This window comes from Sparus aurata, chromosome 8 (assembly GCF_900880675.1).
Source record: "Sparus aurata chromosome 8, fSpaAur1.1, whole genome shotgun sequence".
NCBI classification, from domain to species: domain Eukaryota; kingdom Metazoa; phylum Chordata; class Actinopteri; order Spariformes; family Sparidae; genus Sparus; species Sparus aurata.
In genome coordinates, this window is record NC_044194.1 from 9534984 (window position 1) to 9562942 (window position 27959).

The 27959-nt window shown below is 43.7% G+C and overlaps 1 protein-coding gene across 1 annotated transcript in view; it reads left to right on the forward strand.

Annotated features, from left to right (window-relative positions):
• The first annotated feature begins 517 nt into the window (after positions 1-517).
• Positions 518-27959, forward strand: part of grm3 (glutamate receptor, metabotropic 3) — a 41886-nt gene continuing 14444 nt past the window's right edge. Inside the window, exons 1-7 of the mRNA XM_030425872.1 lie at positions 518-694; positions 6129-6197; positions 13635-13694; positions 19450-20001; positions 21578-21721; positions 25374-25643; positions 26103-26706. Coding sequence (XP_030281732.1) covers positions 19684-20001; positions 21578-21721; positions 25374-25643; positions 26103-26706 — 1336 coding nt within the window. The 5' untranslated portion in view covers positions 518-694; positions 6129-6197; positions 13635-13694; positions 19450-19683. The remainder of the gene's footprint in view (positions 695-6128; positions 6198-13634; positions 13695-19449; positions 20002-21577; positions 21722-25373; positions 25644-26102; positions 26707-27959) is intronic.

The window sequence follows — 27959 nt, forward strand, 5'->3', positions numbered from 1 at the left end:
AGGTCTTTTTTTTTTTTTTCCTTTTTCTTTTCCCCTGCCTCTGACATCATAGAGTGTAATACCGCGTTAAAACATTGATGGGGTGTGCACGAAACCGGAAAAGGGTGTGAAATCCAGTCTTTCAAGCCTGTATGTTGTCGGGTTGAACTGACAGACAGATGTAGATGGATTCTGTACGTCATCCTGCACCTTTAACACACATCTGAAACCTTCATGTGGGATCACCTCCCTCTTCCTCACTCTTTTTGCTCATCTCCCTCTCCTCACTCAGTTAAAGCCGGAGTTGTTGTTCTGAGTGGTAAACATGTGCTAAGGGGGTGAATGGCTAAGTTTTCTTTTTATCCAATAAAAATGTCTCCTTGCCAGATCGATTGTTGTTGCTAGGAGACTGAAGCATCCTTTGGCAAGGGGCTACAGCTCTCCACGTCTGTTGTTTCCCTCCCCATCTCTCTCTCTCTCTCTCTCTCTCTCTCTTTCTCTCTCTCTCTCTCTCTCTCTCTCTCTCTCACTCTGGCGCGCACGCGCGCACACGCACGCACACATCCACGGAGCGAGCTGGCGCGCAGAGCAGTGGCGCCCATCCTCTCCTCTCAGTGCGACTCCTCCGAGGGATCAGGAGTAGACTAAGTCAAACTTCCAGCGGCTGAAGATTTTTTTTTTTGTGCGCAACATTCAAATGATCCAAGTCGTCAAGGTAGGTCAATCAGAGCGTATTTTCCTCTCTGCTGGGCAAATGTGTTGCAGTCTTAGATTTCGGGTTAGGCGACAGAGTGCAGAGAAGAAGAAAAAAAAAATTGTCAGTCCGGGACCGTTTCGGGGCGCGCGTTAGCCAATCCTACGGTGGGGAACAATTTGCTTTGAACTTTGCGCAGGATTTAAACACCCGGTCGTGCTGCATAAAATGTGGTTTCTTGTGGATTTTCCGTTTTTTTTTTTCAATCAGACGCCCCCGGTGATCGCGGGCTGTGATAAAGACAGGAGAATAAAAAAAGCCCTGGTTGCTAATCTCCGCAGCAAGATGCATGATAAAGATACAGAAGGTGAAACAAAGAGTATCTGCAGCTGCGTATTTTACGCTGCGCGGAGAAGTTATTTGGGTTCAGACGCACCGCAACAAGGCATGTCCCGCGGCTTTAAGCTTCCTGGGAGAAGGAAAAAATAAATAAATAAATAAATCAAAAGATGGGCGGGTAGTGCGTCTCTGGAAACAGGCGTACAGGTGGATTTGATATGTGTTCAGTGTTTATCAGAGGGACGACTTTCCTGCCTCGCTGTTAGAGCATCCACTCCACACCTTGCGCCAGAGGAGGAGGAGAGGCGCGTGGACCTGTGCTGAAGGTACAGCAGGACCAAAAAAAAAAAAAATGTCTCCATCCACACACACTGCTGCGCACACATACACACACACACACTTTAGACGTGTTTCCACTGACGGTCGGGGCTCTGAGGTGCGACAGAACTTGGACGAGCGTTTTCCTGCATGCGAGCCACATGTGGTTATTCCTCAAAACGGTTCTACCTTCCAGTCAAAGTCAATTACATATTAGAAACCTGGAGAAAAGCGAGAAGATCTAGGCCCGTGGGGTGTATTCCTGCAGATCAGGTGTGTCATTATAACGGTGAGCCCAGACTGACCTTACCTCTGTAGACAGTGTGTTTAAGAAAAAAAGAATGGTAACTGTTTTAGTTTTCCTCATATGTTTGGTGTGATCAGATCCAACTGGCATTGAATTTATATGTTTTCACACATGGGGGAGTGTATCAATGTGCTCAAGAGCCACTGATTAACTGTGGCTTGCTGATGATGCCCCCCTTGTTGTTTGTGTCCTGAATCTAAGAGACAAAACTTTACCGAAACGACTGGCAGCGGGCGGCGACGACATCATGTTCCTTCTCCATTGAGTCAAACGTTTGCATTGAAGGCTGCTTCTAGAATTTCTTGAAGATCTTCCAAAAACCACAGTGCTGTTTCCTCTGTGATAATCACCCTGTCTGTATCTGTATTGTAATTTCAGTACCACCATCAGAAGAAAGGCTTACTACAGTCGGATTACTGAGAATTTTAAACTGACTCTTAATGTTTATGTGATCTTTTAGAGAGGAGCGAAAGACCTGAGACGAGGGGTGGGCAGTGGCTGTACCGCTAGATACCTGAGAGGCTTGGTTCTATAGCAGACACACAAATAATAATAATGATAATCATCATCATCATCATCATCATCATAAAGGACTCGTGCAGCAGTAAAGAGTGAATGCAGAATTAGCTAATTATTTGGCCTTACAAGTGGTGTCAACATGTTATGTGTGTATTTGTGTGTGTATGTTCATGCACATGCGTGGCTGTGTGTGTAAAACTAGAATCGTTGGCTTTTCACGTGATGTCAGAAATTTGTGATCTACATGTTTTTGTTGAAATCTTTCTTTATTTCACTGATCCAATTCTAACTTTTTCCACGTTTGTGTGTACGCGCAGATTGCACGTGTGTGTTGCAGAGTGTGCGCCTGCGTGTGTGTGTGTCTGTGTGTGCAACTTGTTGCGTAATTAAGTGCCAAATTCATAGATGTGTTCGTTCACACTTGTGCGACGTTGTGGCACTGGAGGGTCAAACGCCGCGTAGAGGAGTGTCACAGGTGTGGGTGGGCATTTGGTGGCTTGTTAAACCTTGAAGACATGCTTACATGCTTCTCTATGGGCGTACATGCGCTTGCGTTTGTGTGCATGTGTGTAATGAGAATGTGCGTCCGCGTGCGAGTCAGGGCAGAATTGTCTGTCAGTGAATAGATTTGGCCTTGAGTTTCAGCATTTTTAAGCTGGTAAATGTGCTTACATGAGCTTGTGTTTGTGCATCATTGTGTGTGCTTTTGGTGTGCGTGTGCGTGTGTGTGCGTGCGTGTGTGTGTGTGTGTGCAGATGGCCTTGTAGCTTCCACTGCATGCAGCACAGAACCTCATCGTTAGCGGTGTGCTGGCACAGTGCATAGGAAAAGGAAGCCCCTGCATCAGTGATGTCTACTAGTTTTATTGGATGTGAGAATTGGCAGGCGAGCTCTGTGTGGATGTAAGTGTGTGATGTGACTTAGATTTTGGAAGCACAAGCCGTGCTGATTGTAGATCATCTATCGTGAGCCGATGGTCTCCCTGATAGTTTCCCCTGTGATTGATTTTTATCGGTTTCGCAGTGTGTTTGATAAATCCGACAACTTTAACTGGAGGGTTTTTGTCCAAAAAGATCCCGATGATCAGTTTCATTATCACACAGTGAGATAAGTTCAGTGATGTCTCGTCGACTAACGCACAGGCCGAATTTGAATCCTGCATATGAAATGTTAAAGAAAAGGAAAATAAAGTCAGTTCTGGTGTAATGCCATGAAAACGTCTGTGTTTAAGTCACGCATTTTCTTTGCAAAGCAGCTCTCTGTACTCGTCCATTAACATCATACTCTGCACAACTCTGTTTTTTGGAGTGCATAGTACTCGAACACCCCTGTAAGCTTGAAATGTGCCCGTAAAGAGTTTATTGTTGTTTTTTTATTCATGGAGCACAGTGGCAGCTGTGGTCAGTTAGAATTCATGTCAGCTGCAGTTAATTCCAGTATGGACCTGTGTTCACGTTTAAAAAAAAAAAAACACATCTGAATATCTACAGTCATGTCAGAAACCACACCTGCAACATCATCCACCTTTCTGCGCCCCATCCACAAAGCACGCGGCTGCTCACATTGTGCTTCAGGACTGAGATGGAAGTGTGTTTAACATGAGCTGGTGAGAATATATGTGAGTGTCTGGACCACAGTATGTACTGAGCATGTGGACAGACAGTCATCAGTGTTTTCTATGGACATTTTGTCACTGTTGGATTTTAACCAACAAGTTTCCCGGTCGACCACGGGACAAAACTTTTTTACAGAATCCGTTCAAGCTTACGGCTTTGGGCTCGCAGTATTTAACAGTAGGTCAGCGGTGTGAGAGAAGCCCCACAAGATCTTCCATCTTCTATGCGTTACTCGGACGAGGCGTTTTGGGTGATGGTGTTTTACTTTGACAGTAAAATCTGGCAAGAAGGTGGCGCGATTACTGAAGGAGTGCAACACAACCCAGATGAAACACTGTGATGGATCATTAGAGATCCGAAAGGACAAACTTAATGACACGCAGCAAACTACGGTCTGTTTTATGCCAAAGCTGCCGCCTACTGCTGCCGGCTGAATCAACTCTTTAGGAAAGATTTTTTTGGCATAAGATAGTGTATGTGTTACAAGTGTGTTGTACCATTTCACGGTATATTGTCATTATTGTATACTGTGTATGTGCCTTTGTGATGCACAGTTTGGGTTTTGCAGTCCTCTATCAGTAGATTTCCACTTGACTTAAACCTTACTTTGTTACACATACTTGTTTTTCACCCATTGTATTCAAATTCATTGTCGGTATTTATTCTAATACTCAAAAGCACACCAAGATTTGTACTTTACTTTTCAGTGGTACGTGACCTCTTTATGTTTTTAAGGATATTTCAGCCATGGTTGGAAGAGTGTGATTGTTCCATCCCTTTTCAACTGTTATTCCAGTATTTCTTTTGCAACATCACATCTCTTTCAAGGTGTATTTCATGTAGTGCTTTGCATTAGCACTTTGAAAAGTCCTGGAAAGTATAGTGAGACTTGTAATGACCTTAAAGCCTCCAGATTATTCTAATTGCACCATTTTCTGCAAAGAATAACACAGTACCTAAAATTGGTGCAGTGTACATGTTGCTGCTGTGTAGTGCTGTCTGACACTGGAGACAACAACAATGTCAGAAAATGTGAAATCTCTACAGTATATAGCGTATATCTTAACAGCAGTATGTTTTTTTAAATGTGATGGGATGTACATTAAAATTCATAATACCTTTAGAAACGATGAGTTCATGATCCATTCAATCCATCCATCCATATCTGTTACTATTTGCTGTCAAAGTTAACGCAATAATAATGCGTTTGGGGAAAATCAGGGAAACGATGGAGCAGTAACGTTGCGGACGGCGAGCGGAAACAAACGTCCTTGAGCAGGAATGGATGAACAAAAGGGTCTTCTGAATGGCAGGTCCAGCTTCAAAGCGCTGCCAGATGGTTTCCTCGACGAGAACAGAGCTATTTGCATTTACTGTCAATGTGAACTGAGTTACCACCAGAGTAGGTCGGGTGGCAATTACCGCTAGCAGACGCAGAGAGCCCTCCTCCACGCTCTCAGACCACGCTGTGTAGTTCGCAGCAGAGACGCCTGGATAACTCCAGATCCCACAAACTTTCAACTTGCAGGCAGATTAACATTGTTAAGTTAACCTTTACAGAGTACAGTTGGACACTACATTGTGTTAGTATTGCTAAGGAATGTTTCGTTCAGGTCGGTATGCCCATCTGTTGTTGCCTGTTGGGCTCGAGTTCTCAGCATATTGTATTTGTAGTTGTTTTGTATTTTTGCATTAATAATAGACATACATTTGCACAAAGCGAGCATATTTGTCCACTCCCATGTTGAAAAGAGTATTAAAACCTCGAAAAATAAGTTACTGTAAGTTATAACTACGGATAATAATGCAATATATCATGATACAATATTTGAATCGACTGACAGCCCTATTAATTATGTGTTATGATGATGTATTGAAAATCAGTTTGACGTTGTTTTGCTTGCTTATGTTTATCGAAGCATTTGTCGCCACAATTGCGGCAAAGCAGTTATTTCTCAGTTAACTTTGGAAGCTGTGAGCACAAACTTCCTACAAACTAACCCCAGCGCCACACACACACACACACACACACACACACACACACACAGTACATTTAACACACACAGCCACGAGTCAAAAAACGCCACATTCAGAAGTGGCAGACAATACAAATGGTATCACACATTAAAAATCCATTACCCAAGTTAACAGTGTATGCTTTCCATGAGTAATGTTGAAGCTCCACAGGTGTTTTTTGAGCACAGCGTGTCAGAGCCTCTTAATGTTTCTGTCCATGGTGCTGAACTCATTTTAAAGGAACTTGACTGATTCGCCATAAACAAGTATGATGGATGGCCGTCTTTCAGTCTTTTCTTTCTCTTTCTCTTGGTTTTCATGGGTTCATCAACGCCTGAAGACCAGCGGATGGAAACATGGGATCTGATCTCAGCAGAGTCGGGAGGAGCCTAATACACTAATTAAACAGGTAGGTGACCTCGAAGTTGATGATTTGTTTTGCCCCCACACTCCATTAATGTTTAATTATATTTTTTTAAAAGGGTTTTACTGTGTAAGTATCGGCATGCTCAAACAGAAGTCCATTCATGACTTTTCTCACTTTATTACGTATTATAGGAGCCTTTGTTGCAGGGCGCATAAGGGGAACTCTGAAAGGGAAAGATGAGGGAGTTTACAAGGACGGTCTAACAATGCAATAGAATAACATTATAGTCTTTGTGCTCACTCCGAAAGATATAAACACAAACATGTCCACAAGATTAAAAACTGCGCTGCATCATGGGAATTGAAAGATCCAGCAATTTTGGAGTTTGACTCTCACTCTGGACTTCGAAATAGGATATCGTGACTTCTTCTGTATTGATTTTGACCATTCTTTTCCTTACGCTGTCTTGCAGGTCCTCTCTTTAAGACTATAAGTTACACTGTGACATGTGAAAAAGGGCTCATATGCCACCAGTGGATACAGTATTTAACACAGGGCGTTATCGTTACGACATCGCTGCTTTGTTCCTTCTTTCAGTTCATCTCCACAAGTAAGCATCTCTAGAAAATTGTATTAAAATGATTCCCGGGCGTACTTAATTGGATGTAAAACAGTAACTGGGAAATGATACGGTAAGATGTATTATTTGAAGTGGCCTAAGTCGCTCGCCGTTGTTAAGGAATTGAAGAGAGGAGGGCGAAAGAAGAGTTTAGGCGGAAAAAGTGACACATTTAAATGAGAAGAAAGCATCATAGAATTCTATGGAAAGTGCATTTTTGACCGCTGTGGCTTTGACAGACGAGGATTTAACTAAGACAAAAGAAATGTCATTAACCTGCCAATAATTGTGTTCAATAGTTTGGGGTTGCTGTGCCTTTTTTTTTTACAGAAGATCTATTAAGTATTATTGACCATTGAAGTTGATGCAGGATCTTTACAGTTATAGCAAAATTACCTTGCTGAAGATCTCATAAAATTAACCAGGGAAGCGGAGACAGGCGACCGAGCCGCAATGCTTTTGTTAATCAAAATTTCAATGAATCCCATAAACTACGTCCTTCATTCTGTTGCTGAAGTTTCTTCCCAAAGTTCTTGTCTTTTCAGGGTTGTTTCTTTTTTTTCGCTCTCTCTTTTTTTTTTTTTTTTTTTTTAAATACTACTGTTTCTCCGCTCCACATGTTTTTTACACTGTTATGCTCTGGTGAGGAAACAGGGAAGTGTCTGGAAATCACTGCTGCTGCTTCCCACAGCTCACCGCTCATCAGCAACAACAACACACACTGAGCCTCACTCACTCACACACACACACATACACACGGCACATAGCACTACACTGTCTGTTCACTGACATCCATCCTTCCTTACATGCACAGACTTTCACACACACACACACACACACACACACATACATGGTACACTCGGGGGATGAGGCAGCGAAAGGGCAGTGGGATGTACAGCTGTGATGGTGTGTCTCAGAGAGAGATCAGACTCTTTAATAAATGATGAGCTTGAGGAGGGTAGCAGTGTGTGTGTGTGTGTTTGTGTGGGATGGGTAGTGAAAGGTGGCTTACTGGTCATGCAGTGGCTAATATCAATAGGAGGGGCCATCTTGAGAGTTACGGAGTGACTGTAACTCAGCAGCGACACTCAGAAACTTTTGACGTCTGTTAAGATTGTTAAGTGTTCATTCGTCGGACTCGGTGCAACAGTTGTGATCTCTAATCATTCCAAATACTGTTATTATAATATCCAGGAGCGGATCCAATACTGGTTAAACGTTTTGGGATGAGCAATCTAAAAATAGACAATAACAATACAAATCTGCTGCGTGGGTGTAGTATATCCGCTCTGGTCTTGATGGTGGCAATGGAGCTTTTCTCAGTTATGCGAGTGTACGTGTGATGTTACGCCAAACAACTGGAGGTTCGTTCATTGCTTCAGGCCCCAAGGCACTATCACTAAAGCAGTGAAGAGTGCAGATAGTGAAAGTGTGAAGCTCAAAGGTTGGCACTGTCACATGTCAAATCATTTCTATCATGGGTGATTTTTGATACCAGATCATTTTTGCATTCATTAATTAATACATTTCTTCGTGGCGTGGTCCGCCACACGGGGGGATTGCTTGACTCACAACAGCACAAATAGAGCCTTTCCGGTTTACACTCAGAAGGAAAACAAAAATGATTGTGGCGTACCACGAGAAAAGCTGAAACATGTGTTCAACATAAACAAAACAGATATTTTTACAACAACGAAAAAATGTTTTGGTTCCCATGCACCTCCCGAACGGTCTGACCATTCGGAGCTCTCTGTCACACAGCGCCTTCCGCCAATTTACATAAGCTCTCTCTCAGGTTATGATTACATGACAGCCACAATAACCTTCTCTTTCTCCACTATTGCATCAGGTGTAGTAACTCCCCCTGGAAATTCACTCCTAATGCATGGGTTGAACCCTCTCAATCCCTGCTCACTGCTGTGTGGGCATCTGCCACACACCTGGGAACTACATGTCAGCTGTGAATGTCACCATGAAATAATCAATAAAGGACAGTGTATACAGCATTATTATTATTATTATTATTATTAATAATAATAATAATAATAATAATAATAAAATTATTATTGTTGTTGTTGTTGTTGTTGTTGTTGTTGTTATTATTTTTATTATTATTATTATTATTATTATTATTATTATTAAATGCAAACCTGTGACTGTCTAACCTCTAACAAAACACAACACAACACAACATAGTTCATTATCACATGATCACATTTAAAAGCATACAAATTTAAAAAATCTTAACGTTTTTTCTAGTGTAGTCATTCTTTTAATGTGCACAATAGTTAGAAACCCTGCTTTTTTGTATAACACATAAAACATAGATATCAAACGATAAAGAAGAAGAAGAAGTTTGTCAAACACAAATATGCCTTTCATAATTTTGTACTGACAACCACGTATACAAATGAAGAAGTGCGCAGATGCACAAAAATTGAGAAATAACCTGATTCATCATTGACACTGATTCAACGCAAGACAACACAAAATGAATGACAACTTAGATGTGATTCTTTCTTAAAGAAACATTATGAAGACATTCTTTGTCTTCTTTGTGTTTCTCTTTTGATCAGTGCAACAACAGTGTTGTGAATAGAAATCACAAGTCTGTTATGGCGCAATGTAACTGCTAACTACAAACACAACTCATTTCATAACAATGTTATGTGTTGAAAACTTGTATGTTGAAGTAAACATGTGTGTAACACTGAGATCCGACCCTCGCACTGAAGTTACAAGCCACCTCCAGCTGACCTCTTTACGTCACCAGCAACAACAAACTCTGCCTCAGCATTCGAGAAAGATGGCGTACGAAGAGCAAGACAAAGCTACATCTTTGTACAATTCGTATATGGTGTACATGATAATTACACAAACTAGATGCACAATGGCGCTCTTGCTTGCGGTTATTATCGGAGGAACGCCGCCGCCGCCGCCGCCATCCTTCTACTTCTGAATCCGATCTGTTAGAACATATACATGCACGAGTAATGCAACTATCAATCGAATAATCTAGGTGTTTTAATCCGACTATGAGAAATCCGATCCGGTCCGATTTTAGTCAGACTAAGGTGTATACATGCATCTTAAAAATCCGATCATAGTCGGACTAACCCAATAATTCGGTGTTCTCGAGTCACGCAAACGTAGTGAGAGACATCATTCACTCTCTTACTATCAAAGACCATCAAAATCATTTTGAAGCAGTTATTTTAAGGTAAAAGAGTGACATAGTGTTGCTTCAAGAACCTGTTTTTGTTACACATACACTACACACAAAATCCACATACAGAATGCCCTTCATGAAAATGACAAATAGCTCAATTTTGTTACTTTGAAAGATAAAATACAGGGTCCATGTTTCAATGAAAAAAAAAAGGTTGTGCTTCTTGCACTGCAGTGGAAACAATTAGTATCCCAATAATGAGGATGACAAATCCAGGGTTAATGTGAGAGAGCAAATTAAAACAATTAGTATCACTTAAATTCTCATAATTAGTGAGGAATGACTGCAGTAATTGTTTTTTACACCTCACCACCTCAACTGAATTAGCCAAACCCAACCAACATTATTTTTGACCTAAGAGTCTTATGTCTCTGTCCGAACCAATTGTATCTATTCCTTTAACTGTCTGAGGGATACTGTGGTCAATACTCTCCATTACTCTCTACCTGTCCATTGCAACACGCTGTGCACCTCATGTATCGACCGCAGTGACGACAGACTGGCGGGGTGTGAACATGAATTAAGCAGGATGCAGCAGCGGCAGTGCCATGAAGAGGTTGACTGATGCTCCATGATGACTCCCAGGGTCATTACATGACAGTTAAGTTGATAGATGCCATCCACAGAGGGGTAATTCTCCTTCTGACAGGCCCCGCCGCCCTCTACAGTGATGAAATGCCGATCTGATGAATGCTTTCACACATTTCCCAGCCCTAGTCTGTTTTTAGGCTGAAACAGCCATTTTTAATCACGCCATGTCAGATGAGGTCCTGACCACTGAAACCCTCCGTGAAGTAAAGGAAGAAGAAGAGACAACTGATTGAAAACCAGTGGGAAGACATAACAGATACATCTGGGGTTGCAACTAACAATTATATTTTAAAATATAGAGACAGATGTTAAGTTTTCACATTGTTTTTTTTTCTTCAACCACAAGTTAACAAGTCTCTTTTCGAACACAGCTGTTAACAGGATGAATAGAGATGAGGTAACGTATCTATTTGTGGCCATATTACATTAATAACACCAATATGACAATGGTGAAACAAAGTAAACGTTCTAGTAACGTTATCATCCATCGGTCATCTGTGGGTTACATATAGGTAACAGATTTGGCTCAAGATGTATTTTTAATTCTCAAGTTATCTTAAATCAACAAGCCACAGCAAGTTGTAGTTGAGTAGCAACGCCAACATGAAATGTTAAGTTACAAGCCAGATGTTCTGATGCTGTCTAGCAACACAGAGGTATCTCCTGTTGTACCACCAGACTACAGAGCAGCTTCAATCCTCTCCTCAATTCATCCTCAACACTCCACCATAAAAAAATTGTATAAATTGAGACTGCTTCATAAGCAGTTAAAAGCTTCCTTTTTTATGTTTAAGGTGCCGTAACCAGTAGCTGTTTGTCATTTTGGCTTCATGTAATACTTTCACATTAAAATGTCTAAAAACGACTCGGCCTTCATTACACATATTATTGACTTTAAGCTGACTTTACCGTAAATAAATCAGGTAACCGATTACCTCCGAATGACCAGACTACTAAATTAAGTTGCACAAGCTAAAAGGTTTGAACCACTTAAAATGTTCAGCCTTCTTTGCTTGATCATTTTGAGGTCATCTGTTTCCTTTGATGTTGCAATCGGTTCTGGGAGTCAGAGAGTGAGGAAGGAAGTTTGCGAACTGAAAGACAGAACTTCATCAGTGAAGACAACGCCATGATCCCACGCTCTTCGCTGCTTCAAACTACGTCTTTTGTTTTTGTTGTTTTGATTGAGAGACCCCAAGTGGCAGCAATGACGTACCGTGCATTAAAGTAACAGTTGTCAGAAATCGTTTTTGAAGGTCTCACTGCAGTCAAACAGTCCACAGTGCTAAGAACGCCCACCGTAGACTTTATGAAGTACTCAGAGGTTAAAAGCTCTTTTAGCAGAGAATCCCTTTGGAGTACCCACTGCACACGAGAGCACAGTTTAGTCCGTGTGCCCCCGAAGCGCACCACTTCCTCTACGGGTTAATCCAATTTTCATCACAAATGCACTTCTTTATCTATCGCAGCATGCGGATTACAAAACTGCAGATCTTTTGTTGGGCAGAGATCAATGCCTGTGTGGTCAAATCTTTTCAGTTTCGGGTCCAGGAAATCAATTTCTGTGTTTCTAGCATGAGACGGCCTTTTAACCTTTGAACCTAATGCCGGTCGTGAAATGGACTCACAGGATCAATACAGGAAACGCTGGTTTCTATCTGACTGTGTGAACAGGAACATCAATAGCCATCTAAGACTACCTAATTATTGATTGTGGTTGGGAAATTATAGGTGATAAAGGTGGTTTAACCCAAGTTAGCCACCATCTCCCGGTAGATATATATTTTATCCAGATATTTTGAGGTCGTTTTTCAGTGAATTTTCACAAGCCTACACAAGTGTGTTTTTAATGTCGATCGAGGGATGTGCATCGTGTCTCGCTGGCTGTTGAGCTGTTGTGTTTTCTGATATCTTTCTGTCCTATTTATGGATCATCAGTCTTTCCTGACTAAAAACGCACTTAGTAAATAATTAATGGTCACAGCCCATTGCACTCGTTAGACTGTCAGAAGTCTGGGACACCATGTCTACGCACACACACACACACACACAAACGCACGCACAGGCAGCGTAATTGTTATGTGAGGGCCAAAATAAAAGTAGTACACTCTTCACACATTCTGAAAAGGGCTACACGCGTGCTGTCTCCTGCAATTAATCAGTTTCAATTCACATCCTCTCGGCATTAATGAGCAGCACTGTACTTATTTGGCCCTAATCGCCAGAATAGAAAAAAGGACAAAGAGATGGAAGGAGAACAGAACACACACACAAAGCAATCAATGAATTAACTGATACACCCCTGATAGTGTGCAGTCTGTTGTCCTGTCATAACTAAGCCTCTGATATAAAATCTGCCCCCTCTCGTTCTGTTAAAACACAAAAATAACTCACACACATGCACTTACAGTGTCTCCCATACTGTGAGATTCGCGTCATTGGTGCAGCTGTGGGGTCTGTGAAGTGCACTATAGATAGATAAACAAGCACGCACAAGCATGAACACACACACACACACACACACACCGAGTTAGAAAAAAAAAAACCCAGAAGAAACACACACAGAGGGCTGGGTTGTAGGGCTATCTCTCCTCTCGGCGTACTGCGGTCCATCGACCCTGCATGGCTGCTCTCAGCTGGATACGTGTCATCCACAGCAGCCCTGCCTGTTAGGGGGAGAGCACGGGCTGTGGAGGGTGTGAGGGAGGTGGAAGTAAATGGGGAGAGTGGAACACCAGCCAAGGAGGGAGGATGCAGGGGTGATGCCATGGAGGAAAAACGGGGGATGAAACGGTGGAAGCAAAAGAGGAGTGTGTCGGCGGTGTGTATGCAGCCTATTCACCGATTTCAGATTTGAGCGGGGTCAGAGGTGAAATGGGGTTGTCTGTCAGATGTAACTCTGCATCATAGCTCCCAGGGAGAAGGGTCAGTAGTCAGCCTCCCTCCTTTATCTGATCCTCTCTCCTCTGCTTCTATTGACAGTCAGGATGTTTTCTGACTGATGTTTACTCACCATGTCCCCCCCCTCTCTCTGTAATAGGTGTCTGTGGTGATGTTGCCATGTGCCAGCTGCTATCTGCTCTTTTCCTTCTTTATTCAGGTAAGACACTGAATGACTGTGTGTTGTATGTGTGTGTATTAAATGAATTTATTCTATTTGTACAAATGTTCTCCTTACTGAATTTCTTGGTGACATCTGAAAGGACATAACTCTTAAAAGTATTAGTTTGACTTTTTGGGAAACACGCAGTTAGAGAGGCTCAATGCTGCTCGTATCCATTAGTTTACAGCAAAGCTAAAATGAGTGGCTAGTTAGCTTAGCTTTGCATTAATAGTGAAAGCAGGGGGAAAGAGCTAGTCTGGCTCCAAGGTAACACCTACATGGACATTTAAAGCTCACCGGAGTATTTCTTATCCAGATGCAGTGAATTCCTGTTGTCCCTCCTGGTTGCCTGGCAACCTCACTGTAAGACAAGGCTCAATGAAGTAGCTTGTGTCTCAGTTCTGAGGCTGCATCCTTCAATGGGACACGGTCGAGGCCTTCCTAGACCGCCAAAGGCCGAGCTGAGTGTTGCAGCACTCAAAGGATGCAGCCCTTGAACGGAGACACAGTAATAGTCTGTAATAACCCCATGTTGAACCACAGTAACATTTTTCATGGTTTAACAAACACGATAAAGCATGCTAATTATGAGCTTGATAGAGAGCGTTTACCTTCAGAGAGAACCATGCTAGCTGTCTCTCCCTCGTTATGCTAAGCTAAGCTAACCAGCTGTTGGCAAAAGCTTCGTATTTGATGGAAAGACATTAGAGTGACTTCAACTCACTCATCTATCTATCAGCAAGAAAGCAAAAACGTTGAATGATTCCTTTAAAGGGCTTGGTTCTTTCAGGTTTTCACAGCTGTCAACAGTTGCTGTGCTAGTTAAGATGTTGGGCAGATATTACTGAAGAGCACTGGAGCTCAATGAGCACAATGCACCAGGTCTGAGACATACAGTGTTGTCATACATGAGTTGACCACAGGCACTATGCAGCACAGATAAGATGTTAACCACTGCTGCTACTGAGAAAAAAAAATCTCCAGTTGTCTTCAAGGTCAGAAGCTTTGACATGTGAAGTTTTTGAGCTGCTCGCCAAACGGAAACTTTTGTTTAGAAGCGATTCCAATCTCACAATCCTTTGAGAGTGAGCATGATTATCTAACGCGTCCACTGGGTTTGATTCTGACTGTATTCCGCTTGAGAAAGTGATGGTGTTTGCCAGCTGAATCTCGAAACTCGGAGGTCTTCTAGCCTATTTTAATCCCTAAGTGTATTGTTTGTCAAAGTTTAAAATCCCACCATGGTTTCCATACTCCATGAACTGACAAATCATGTCATGGTGAATCGTGTGGCTGCTTGAGAAGAGAAAACTGCCTTCTTCAATCCGATTTAAGCTGTGGCAGAGTTTGGAATAAGGACATTTTAGTTGGTTTTCAATATAGGGCTCAAGCATGTAAAATATTATGATCCTATATATATTTATAAGTCGAGTGCCCTGTCCTGAGCTTTAGCCTCCTTGGCAATATTTCAGTAATAAAGAAAGAGGGCTCCAAAAGTGAAATGGTTTCTGTTTCACTGTGTGTTTTGCTTGCACAGTTGCTCTTGAGACAGGAAGCTGGGTTTGGGCACTTTCCAAGAGGTTATAATGAAGCAAACATTCAATTTCAGTGGACACCATGAGAGCGGTGTAAAAATGCTGGGAGATATTATTTGGCACATTTCTGGGAAATTGACTTCAAGAGTTGCCAATTACATTAAAGCATAGTGTCGGAGCAAGGCGTCGAGTGAAACTGTTGTTAGAGTCTCAGCTCCATAAATATACAATTTTAGATGCCACAACACACACACACACACATACACACACACACACACACACGTGTGAATGCGCTTGTGCACAAATGCGTGCGCACACTCAAAACAAACACACGGCCACATCTGCAGCCTTGTTGCAGCGTTGTCCTCAAAACTGAGCTCATTACAAAGTTCCCCCTTTGTGTTAGTTTCAAAGTGGCCTCTAATAAGGATGTGAGTTTGTTTAAAGAGTTTATTTCCAGGAACTTCAGCGATTTCTGTGGATTACTGGAAATCATTCAAGGAGGTTGTACTTTTGTTCCCCCCAATGCACAACAAATACCATGGACACACACACAAACACACACACACACAGACCATGCATCGTGTGTGACAGCTTGAAGAATGGATATACATTTTTCATCCGTGCCATCAGTGTCCTTCCAAAAAAGTTAAATCATATTTCCATCAAATGCATGTCTCCAGTGGGATTTTGACAGGAAACAACCAAAAGCAAACCCATCAGGGACTTGAAAAGACCATATTAGGGGACGTCATGTGGCTCACACAGGCCCTTCAGTCTTCTCTGTAATGATTATTTATCATATATCCTGACTCTGTGGGTCTCCTACGTGTTTCCTGAACACCCTAATTCAGATTTCTGATGGTTGACAGAGAAGGGATCTAAGACATAGAAATAGTCTGCTTTTAGGTCAACCCCTCAGAGAAAGCAGAGGTGTGTGTGTGTGTGTGTGTGTGCACACGCGCATGTGTGTGAGTGTGTATGTCTGAGTGTGCGCATGTGGGTGGGTGTTTGTCTGGGTTTGTGTGTTTGTCTGTGCGTGTGTGTGTCATATTACAGAGCAGAGTGGTAAAGGTATGGCAGCCGCCTGCAGAAAAATCTGAGCTGCCTGCATCTAAGAGAAGCTTTCATCCTCCTACCTGCCCACCAAAGAGGGGAGGCACACACACTCTCTCTCTCTCTCTCTCTCTCTCTCTCTCTCTCTCTCTCTTTTACACACACACACACACGTACACACACACACACACAAACCACGGTTGAGGCCACAAATTTCAGCAATCAACAGAGATTTCACTACAAGTTTGCTCCTTGGTCTAGATTGATTTTCATAGTCAAAACGTCAACCTCCAGCTTCCGTTTCATCTCTCCCGAGGACTGAAGAGACGGCAAGTTAGACATGAGAGGCAGAATTTTAAAAGAAGAGAGCTTTTTTCAGCTACTCGAGGCTTTTACTGACTTTGCATTAGCTAAATAGTTGAAAAGATATAAACACAGAGAGGAGGCAGGAGAGCGACTAGAGGAAGAACAAGTTTTGCCTATTTATCATATCTTAGAGCTGAATCTTGGAATCCTTGGACTTTTTAGTATTGCGTTTGCATAAAGTTGTGGAACTTGCAAGAAAAAGAAAAGGTCAAAATCAATGCAGCAGGGAGCGAGATGTGCTGACTTCAGTGCCCCGTCTCCACCTGGTATTGACATGCAATATATCTGGATATGTTATCTCACTTGCGGCGACCGGAAAGCTATCGGTAAGGCACGTTTATCAGTACAGCCAGGCCATCTCTGACTCGTGTAAATGCAATCTGTATCTAGCTACATTCTTCAGATTAAGACTCTACAAGCATACTATCTGCTATAGGAGGCTGTGCTAGGCTAAGGTGGTGCTTTGAGCTAAATGCTAACACGAAGACAATGCTAACATTCTGATGTTTGCCAGATGTAATGCAAATACTAGTTTAGCAGGTTAGGATGCTATCGATAATTAGCACTAAACACAAGGTAGCTGAGGCTCATGTGAGTCACATTAGATTTGCAGCTCCTTAATCACGGTACTGGACAAATTGAAAATGTGACATGATGATGGCATTTGTTAAAAGATGATATACGTTATTGCAATTTGTTCTCTGGATGTTTGAGGTGCACCAGTTGAATGTGGTGGGGCACCAGCGTGCGGACAGGGCAGTGGACCCTACAGGGCTCTTCATCATGTGTTATCTACCATAGGGGCAGCCAAGAGGGAACTTTTGCAACATGTTTTTCGACCAACTTCAGTCCTACTGTCCCTGGGTACAATTAATGTCTGTGTCAGATTTCATGGCAATACATCCCATAGATGTTCAAGACTTTCACTGAGAAACAAAAACTGTCAACCACGTCGTGGCGTCAGAGGACAAGTCAGGCGATCATTCAAGTCATCAGCGTACAGTGTCCAACAACCAGACTGCTGGATTCACGTGTCCTGAAAAATCCATCCCTCCAGGTTTTTAAGATATGCGGTTGGGGCCGAAGGTATTGAACCAATCAGGGTCCTTTTAAAGAAGAACTGGCAGCTGTGAACATGGTTTAGATGTGACGACCAAGAGATTAGCATAGCTGCGACAGCATCAGTTAAATAAGAACTGGAAAATGACAATGAAGGCTTTTTTCAACGGAAAATATGTTTTTGCTCTTCTCTCGACTAGCTTAGGTAAGAGTTTGAGTCTGTCTCCACGTGTGGTAGCTCTCTCCTACTGCTGGCCTAAATGAATTTAGCCTGTGATAGACGGGGATAGACGGATGGCTTGTCACCTGATGAGTATCTTCTGAATGTGAGGCCTTTTCCAAACAGATTCTAGCGACAACTTTTCTAGATGGTCATCTCATCATCTCGCACTTTGGACGCCTGAATGTTTTGTGCCGATCCATCGAGATGATGTTGAGAGACTTCATACTTGTAAACTTTGGCCAGCTGTTGGTGAAAGTCATCACAATGTAGCTACTGTGAGCCTCGATTATCTGCAGCAAATTTCATGCTTGAAACTTACCTAACGACTTGAAAGGTGTTCCTCTGCTCTCCCAGCAAATGCCCACAAACGACCAATTCCTCTTCAAGTATAAAGAAAGATAAGTGGAGCGCATATGGCAGGATCACTTCACTAGTGCTGGGATACAGCAGCGTGGTTTCTGAAAAGTTCACCAGCTCCACCTCTCTCATTTGAGATTGATCACAGCAGTGCTCATTAACACTTTGCTGTAAATGCAAAGGTCAGTGATCCAATGTCACCCAGGTATCCAGACTGCATGTTAAAACGATGTGAGTTTGTACAGCTAGCTTCCCTTAATGATCCTCGATAGCATGTTTTGTTATACTTTACTTACTTGGTAAGATACCTACATCTTTCAAATCTGTTTTTACAGATACGAATTTGACATGTAAAATCTGCGGATAAGCTTATTAAAACAATTTTAAAGACTGTGTTGACTATTACAATAGTTCAGGCTATCTCTGAGGAGACGAACACGGAGAGTTGTTGGTGAACGAGCCTGTCAAAACACACAGTGATAGCTTTAATTGAGTTGTAAGCTGCGATAAGCAGCATCAGCTGTTGTTGGCCTCATTGTTGTCAGTTAGCTTCTTCCATGGTTAAAATGCATTCTGTCCTCGCACTGTAATTATGCAAGGGAGAGCGGGAGCAATAAATCTGATAACACGCGCACACACACACACACACACGCATACATACGCGCACACTAGGGGTATAAACTCGTGGACGAGCACAGAATTGTTGGAACAGAGATCAGATTAGAGAAGCTTTTCTGATCTGTGGCATGAGAAGACTGGGCTCATGTATCAACCAGCCATCTAAGCTGGCTTATCCTGATACAACCAGGGGCAAACACACCCCCCCCACACACACACACACACACACACACACAAAACACACTTATAAGAAGAAAGTTTACTGGGTGATGTAAGTGGGGGGGAGGTAGGGGAAGAGTGGGGAACAATCTCCAAACAGTCCCATATCCTTTTTAGTCATGGCCCCGCTTTGGCTGTGAAGCGGAAACAACTCTGAGCCCTTGTTAACAGTGTCCCCAAACTCCACTAAATGTCTACTTTGCTGTCTTTATACTTTATAGTAACATGTACTAAAGTATTTCATCCTGCAGCTCCTGACAGCTTTGTGATTTGTCCTGCGCTGACTTTAGTTCTCTCTCCTCTCTCCTTCTCCGAGCAGGACTGATGTCCAGATGGTGTGCCCCTCCATGTGTGGTCCAATCCAGCTCTCCCTGACCATTTCATGGGCCTCAAACAGACCCAAGCATCCACGGCCGCAGCTTGACTCAACCCTACCGCGCACTCTGTACCTCGCCCTCGACCCCTCACCCCTAACCTTCGCCCTCAGTCCCCCACCTCCCTCCGTCAAGCCTCTCCTCGCATTTTGACAATCCTAGCTCTACCTGAGTCCAACATGGTGGCCCGCATTCCCGCTCTCGTCTTGGCCATGATGTGTCGCGGCGTCCTGCTCTCTGTCGGAGACCCGCCTCCGTCCCGCAGGGAGATCCGCATCGAGGGAGATCTGGTGCTCGGCGGCCTGTTTCCGGTGCACGAGAAAGGTGCTGGGATGGAGGAGTGTGGGCGGGTGAATGAGGACAGAGGGATCCAGAGGCTGGAGGCCATGCTGTTTGCCATTGACAGAATCAATTCGGACAACAATATTCTGCCCGGGGTCTCCCTTGGGGTCCACATCCTGGACACCTGCTCAAGAGATACCTATGCACTGGAGCAGGTGAGCATGCATATAGATGAGAGGGATGGATCGGGATAGAGGAGTAGGAGAGAATTTTCAGATGTGCACTTCTGACCGAGGGTTATGAGAACTCTCTGTCGTGTATCATGGTCCTTTTCTTTATAACAAGTTTGCTGATGTAGCTAACCAACTAGCTAGTTAAACCTTAAAATTGTTATTGCAGCTAACGTTAGCAGCCTGGTAATGAAGCCGTGTGCTATTTATCTGATGGCTTGGTTGATAGTGTCCAAGCTTTTTTTTTATATCTTAATCACATGAATGGCTTTGTGATGATACCAGGATTGCCACAGTAATGCAAGAGATATCACCACAGCGGAAGTCGTTGGACTTAAGGGCCTTGCTCAAGGGCACCTAAGTGCTCAAATGAGTGGGAGGCAAGTTTGAACCGGCAACCCTCCGGTCTTGAGCTTCGCTTCTCTGATCATTTTAAGTTTATTGCTGCCTGCCAACCACTATTAAGCACTATTCGCATGTGTGTGGGTGTAATCCTAGATATGTAAATAAAGATCACTTAAGCTCTCTTTTGCACAACGCACTGTTTTCTGTAAAACTTAAACAAGGTTTTTGCCAACTTATGTGCAAAACATACATCATCGGTGAATGATGATGTGTGTATATGAAAGCGGGGAAAGCAGTCACACCCACAACAAGGTAATGCTACGAGCACATCACTAAAATAACAGCTCAGTTCGAGCATTTATTCTCCAACAGTGTTCATTTGTATCTGTATTCACCTGCGAGTGCTGATGCAACTTTTTAGCAGCGCTCGATGCAGTTGGTTTAATTAGCTGTTTTGTTCTCTTGTGCTGCCGGGCAACTTGAACTTTCACTTAAAAGTTGCTCTGTGAAGTAAGTTGTGGTGTCAGAAGTAAAGAAGTGCAATTTTTTCCATTTTAAATCAGGTAAACCTATAAGGTGTCATTAAAATGCAATATTCAGGTAAAGTAAATGTTCCTCGAAATTCTATTTAATCCACGACGGGTAGGAGGGCTGCCGCAGACGATGATGAACAGTGAATCCTTGATGAGAAATAGAGATGGAAACAATTTGCTTTGAGGGAAATGAGCCGGATATAAAAAAAAAAAAAAAAAGAAAAGAAAAGAAAAATAACACTTCCCCTCAGGGATTGTTATCTTGAAAGAAAATAGATCGTATTTTATTGCTTCGCTACTTAGCGGATGATGCATCTAGTGATCCTATAGAACGGGCTATGGATTCTTTATGTTCAGCTTCCTGAAATGAGTTGCAGGTTATCCGGCTGTTTATCCACAGACCAGCAATATGTTACACCGTGCTTCAGTCTCAGAGGAGTTAATTTAGCCCCTTCATTGCAAGCCTTTAAGAAGCCCCCAGTGTAAGGCAACAGGACTTTATAGTTGCTTCAAACAGACAGATATTTTACATAATAGGAAAACTATCACTTGTGTCGCATATTTCTTATATGGAACGTAATTCAAAGTGTTTCACAGGCTGATTTGAACCAACAGATAACGATGGCCATATGGTATTCAGTATGTCTCGCGGCGTTTGATATGAGATGTTGTGTTTTTCACAGGCTCTGGAGTTTGTGAGAGCCTCCCTCACCAAGGTGGACGACACGGAGTTCATCTGTCCGGACGGATCTTACGCCCTGCAGGATGACAGCCCGCTCGCCATCGCCGGAGTCATAGGTGGATCCTTCAGCAGCGTCTCCATACAGGTAACGCCCCTGCCAACATCATCCAACTTTCACCTCCGTGGCGGCTTCTTCGCTCAATCTTCTGCTCCTCCGTCACAAAGTCTACGAAAGCTGACTCCCGGTGACACGCCCGCGCGAGTGTGTCCATATCTGTCTCGCTGCCTGTGTGTGTGTGTGTGTTTGTGTGTACTTATTTCTCAGAGTCAAGTTCCGTCGGTGTGTTCTTGTGTGTCTCGGCAGCTCTTGTAGCTCTTGTCACAGAGCCGGGCAATTTGCATAGTTTAGCATAAAACCTCCTTCTCCCCTTACTCCTCTGTGACTGCACAAAAGCATCCTCCTATCAGTCCTTAAATCCCTAATCTCTGCAACTGTCTCTCTGTCTTCTCCTCCTCTCCCTCTCTTCTTCCTCTCTCTCTCTCTCTCTCTCTCTCTCTCTCTCCCTCTCCCATTTTATGTATTTCTCTTTTTTATTCCAGGCCCCTTAAATCTTCGCTCTCTTCCCTCTCATCGCCGCCCGCCTCTCTCTTTTCTCTCCTTCTTTATATGCATTCAGAGGCACCCCTCGCGGCTATTTGGGGAGAGCTCAGTGTATGCTGACCTCAGCCCCCTTCTTCTTCTCCTCCTCCTCCTCCTCCTCCTTTCCTGGGGCGGCCATTGTTAACACATCTGCTTCATCTCTTGTCCTTCATCACACATAATTATCCCCCTGTTCTCCCGCCGCTCATTCTTGTTGCCCTTTGTTGCCGCGGCTGTTGTTTTTACCTGTCTTTTTTTTTTTTTTTTCCGAGGGCAGGACTGTTTACAAGACCCGAACTGCGCTCTGCTTTCTGATCTCCTGCCAGTGAAGCTATTCCAGCTACTCCTCCATGCCGCTCCGCTTGGCCAGTCTGTCTGTTGCCTCCAAATGAAGTCGTAGGGAATTATTTCGTGTCTAACCATGCACAACTAAACTCCAGTGTTTTGCAGGCGTTTACGTAGCAGGCATCATTCCTCCCATCGCTCGCACACGTGTGTGTGTGTGTGTGTGTGTGTGTGTCTGTGTGAGTGTGTGTGACTTGCATTCCAAGCAGAAAACACACAGCAGCCCTCCACTGCACCAATTTTTTTCCTCCTTCCCCTTTCATTTTTTTTCCACTCATCTCTCATATTCAACCCATTCCTACAGTACACATCTCCCTTCCCCTCGCTCGCTCGCTCTCTCTCTCGCAGGAAGGCAGCAGCTTTTACTAACAGAGCAAACTCTCAGTGTCCCTACAGAGAGGCCTCTTAGCGGGCTGTAGTCATTGTTCACTGGCAGGTAATGGAGCAATGCGGTTACATCTTGCAGCGTGACCTTCCCTGACATTTAAGTCAACTGCCATCTCAAAACCATAAAAACCCCCAAAGCGCTACAAGCAGCCACCCGAGTGTGTGTCGGCGGCGCAGGTGCCTCTTTGCATGTCGACCTGTCCTCGTGCGCATCCGCGTACATGCACGCCAACGTGTTTTCTAATCTTCTACATTATTAGTCTAATGAGATTCTGACATGTTGTCAAAACAGCTCATCAGCTGTGCCATGAATGAAATATAGAAAAGCCCAGAGTGATGCGCTCTAAAAGGATTAAACTGAGGCGAGAACAGAACGGCCGTGCGATTTGTGTTTATTTGCATGTGCGCGCGTGTTTGTTTGGTTGTGTACGTTTACGGGTCTTTTGTGCGCACGAGAATGTGTAGCAATAATATTTCCACTGTTTGTGTTGGCGCCTGTGAGTGAAATTGTAATGAAGAGAACATGACCGAACCCCAATCAACAGTAAAAGGGAATATTATATGGACATCAGTAGACCCCAGATGATGTCCATCACTAATGCATGAGTCAGTGATTTATTGAACTTCTGCGCGCATGCATGCGTGTGTGTCTGTGTGTGTGTGTGTGCACGCACTATTTTGTGTTTCTCCGTGTGTGTGTGTCTGTGTGCGCCTACACTCGCCGCATTGTCTTTTATCTTTAAATAATCACATTATGCATGAAGCAAATCCTATCAGCAGCAACCTGCTAAATACGTTTTTAATTCATCCTTTGATAAAAAAATAAAACACATGTATTAAAGGATCATTCCAATTATTTTACCGGGTCTTATTCTCCAAGTCTTTGACGACTTGCTAATGATTTATAACTTTTTTTTTTTATTTCTTGGTGAACTTGAGGCACATGAAAAATCTACTGGCCGATACAAACAAGGGGCATTTTTTAAAAAACCTTTTTAACACAACAGCACCACCCCTGCAGTGACGCACATATTTAAATAGCTGTGAGAAGTGTGGCGGTTTAATAATATTGTGGTTGATATATTCTTGACATCATTCACACTGCTGGCTGACAGCCCTTAAGCAGACATCTTTACTTGCCAGCTACCAAAAAGAGGCTATGAAAGACACTGACATATTTTTCTCCAGAGAACATTTGAGGTCATGTTGAGTTCAATTCTTTGGTCTTTCTTTGTTCCATCAGACCATATTAAAGACAAGGCGCTCCCTAACAACTTCTTTTGACTTCGCTATTTGGAATACCCAGCATTGATCAGAAATTGTTGTCAACGATTCGAAAATATTGAGCTCGGCAGTGATATTGATTTGACATCCTGATTTCCAAAAATTGGAGTGTGATCATTTGCAAATGAACCGTGTTAACCGACAACGGCTTTACAAAGTGTTCCCGGACCCAAGTAGTAATATCCTTTATACAGTCGTGTGTTTGAGAAACGACTGATCGAGATTGATCCTTTCACACCCCGATCACGATACTATCACCTGTTATCGATGGACTGCTTACCTGTGGAATGTTCCAAGCAGGTGATTTTTGTACTGATTTTCCCACTACTTGTTTGAAACATGTTGGAGGAATCAAATTCAGAATAAGTATGTATGTATTTACAGCAAGCAGATGATGATGAGGTCGAACATTAGATATATTGTCTTTGCACGGTTTTCATTGAGCGTATTTCAAAAAGAAATTGGAAGATTATCACAATAAAGCATCCCAACTTTTTGAGGATCAGGCTTGTATACAAATGATTATTGTTTTACCTGTCAAGCAGTCCAAGGGGCGAATATATCCTTTGTAGCAGTATCTGACCGGCAGATAACAGAGAAAGTGTTAATCCTCGTCATCCCAGTGTGGCGCTGGAACAATCCACATTTTTCACATGTTACTCACACAGAAGTGTTTTGTTTTTGAGACACTTCACCACTTCCTTTGCTTATCCTCCAGTCTCCCGCTCTCTGTGTGTACTTGTATGCTTCTTTCGAGTGCCCCATTAAATTAATTGCACAATAATTGGCTCTGCTGCCGCCAACCTCTCAAAACATTTGCATCGCAAACATTACACTCTCGTTAAGTTAAGTTGAGTTAAAGCGGTTCCACATCGCAGGCCTGACGGATACACATTCAAACTCTCATCGCTGTAACTGTTAATCAAACCACGTTTAAGGAAAACGCTCCTTACAACGCTTTACAGAAATGAACTGGAGGTTAACGGGTCAGCGTACAAAAAAGACAGAGACGTCGCAAGTCAATAACAAAAAGCGTGATCATGGAAAGGACAACATGTATGTCAATCCTCTATGATTTAATCGTGAATAAGAGTTAATTCTGGAACAAAATCTCACTTGTGCATCTCACCTCTTTCCTCAGGTTGCCAATCTTCTCAGGCTCTTTCAGATCCCTCAGATAAGCTACGCGTCCACCAGTGCCAAGCTCAGCGACAAGACCCGCTACGATTACTTCGCCCGCACCGTGCCCCCCGACTTCTACCAGGCCAAAGCCATGGCCGAGATTCTCCGCTTCTTCAACTGGACGTACGTGTCCACCGTGGCGTCGGAGGGCGACTACGGGGAAACCGGTATCGAGGCCTTCGAGCAGGAGGCGCGCATGAGGAACATCTGTATCGCTACATCAGAGAAGGTAAAACAGCACTATAGAATGAGTTTATATGTGCGTGATTATGGCCTGATAGCAAAACCCCCCCAAACTTTAATAAGTAGTGTCATGCTGATGTATGGCCTGAGGCTGCACCAATAACAGAGAATGGGGCACCATATTTGAGCATATAAAAGTTTGTCTCCATGTCTTATCTTGTCTTACACACAAATGGGGTTTATATTACGCTGGTGTTATCAGTTGTGAGGCAGAAAATGAAAGCTTATCTCCAAGAACTTATTCTGGGTACTTTCACAGTCACATTTTTTCATCTCATTTGCTACGGAGGTGCATGATGGTGTGAGACAGAAGTACAGAAGGCGTTTGTTTTTCCTCCTATGAATGAAAGTGACATGAGGTGATATGGGGACATCAAATCCAGTTGGGAGCTGAAGGAGCATTTACAGTAAATCACTCATTACATAATGTCCTTTTCCTGTCCAGGTGGGGCGTTCGAATGCCAAGAAGTCCTATGAAGCTGTGATCCGTCAGCTCCTCCAGAAGCCAAATGCCCGCGTGGCCGTCCTCTTCCTGCGCAGCGACGATGCCAGAGAGCTGCTGGCAGCCGCTGCCAGGCTTAACACCTCCTTCATCTGGGTGGCCAGCGATGGCTGGGGTGCACAGGAAAGCATCGTCAAGGGAAACGAGGTCACTGCCGAAGGAGCCATCACACTTGAGCTGGCAGCAAATCCTGTGCCGGAATTCAACCGCTACTTCCTTAGCCTAAACCCAGGGAAAAACCTTCGTAATCCCTGGTACAGGGAATTCTGGGAGCAGCGGTTCCAGTGCTCTTTGGGTGGCGGGGGAGGTGTTGGATTGGGAGAGACGCCCCTCCCGCCATGTGACCAGGACTTGTCAACGGACAAGAGTAACTTTGAGCCCGAGTCCAAGATCATGTTCGTGGTGAACGCGGTGTACGCCATGGCCGCTGCCCTCCACAATATGCAGCGGAGCCTGTGCTTCAACACCACCAAGCTCTGCGACAGCATGAAAGCACTGGATGGGCGCAGACTCTACAGGGATTACATCCTTAACGTCAGCTTCACAGGTAAGAGAGCTGGAGCGTGGCGAAGAGAGCCAAGAGTCCTAGATAAGGTGTTCAAGGTGGATGAAGTGTGGAAAGAAGCGAATGTTTGAGAGGAAGTTGGGGAGGAACGGGGGAGGGAGATAGAAAGAAATAGACGGAAATGTGAGGGCGCCTAGTTAATAGTCCTCTCATGAACAACACAGGGATGTTGTCCTTCTCCTCAGCCCGAGCAGCCAAAACACAGAACATAAAAAGTACTGAGACAAATCCGCTTAATTGCGATGTATTGTCGGAGCCAGCCTGCCATTGACACCTATTACCCATGCGTAATTGATACGACACTACAAAGTTGCTTTGAGGAATGCAAGCTGCAGTTAATCCGTCAGCCATATTCTTCTTCTCTCGCACTAATGAGATTGTGTGTGTTATAATAGCTCCTATAGCAGGCTGCCTGTCTGTCTGTCAGTCTCTGTAGAGTTGGGGGAGCAGAGACAGAGGATTGGCTTGACTGACAGATGGCGTACAAAGAAAGCGTTATAAATAAACTGCTGTGTCTCGGGGACTGACACAGGTTTAGAGGTGCTTATTCGTCTCCCAACCGTGACCAGGAGCAGACATCAAAACAGCCAGACAAACAGCGCTAACGTGGCAGCTTTGCCACGGGACGCTGGGGAGCGAGCGCGAGGGATGGATGGAGGAACGAAAGAATGGCACTCACCTGCGGAGGGGGGGGGGGGGGGAGGCTTGCAGATAAGACTGACAGGCAGACTAAAACGAGAAAAAGAGAGTTTGTGCGGGAGGGTAAAAGGGAGCGAGACAGAAAAAGAGATAGGGAGGGAAAGGAGGGAAGGAACAAGGGAGCACTGAGGCAACGCCGGAGTGGGACAGCGTGCGTCAGCACAAGACGAGGATTCTCTTTGAAATTCCCCATCTTCATTTCTGCTACAAATCAAAGGACTCGGAGCATTTCTGCCTGAGAGGAGGAGACAGAGTGAAGGAAAGAGGGAGGAAGAGTGTGAGTAAGATAGAGAGGGAAGGAGAGAGAGTGAGAGAGAGAGAGGAAATAGTCAAGGCGATTGCAGTTGCAGCCTCCAGTTGGCACAGATGATAACCACTCCCTTATAGGATGCATACAGAGATGGACGGGTTAGATATGCAGATTCACACATAGAAAGTTTAAAAAATGCTGTGGAGTAAGTTGGAGAGGAGAGGAGAGAAAGGGGAGAGGAGAGGAGAGGAGAGGAGGTGTGAATCCCGCTGTGACATCCCTACAT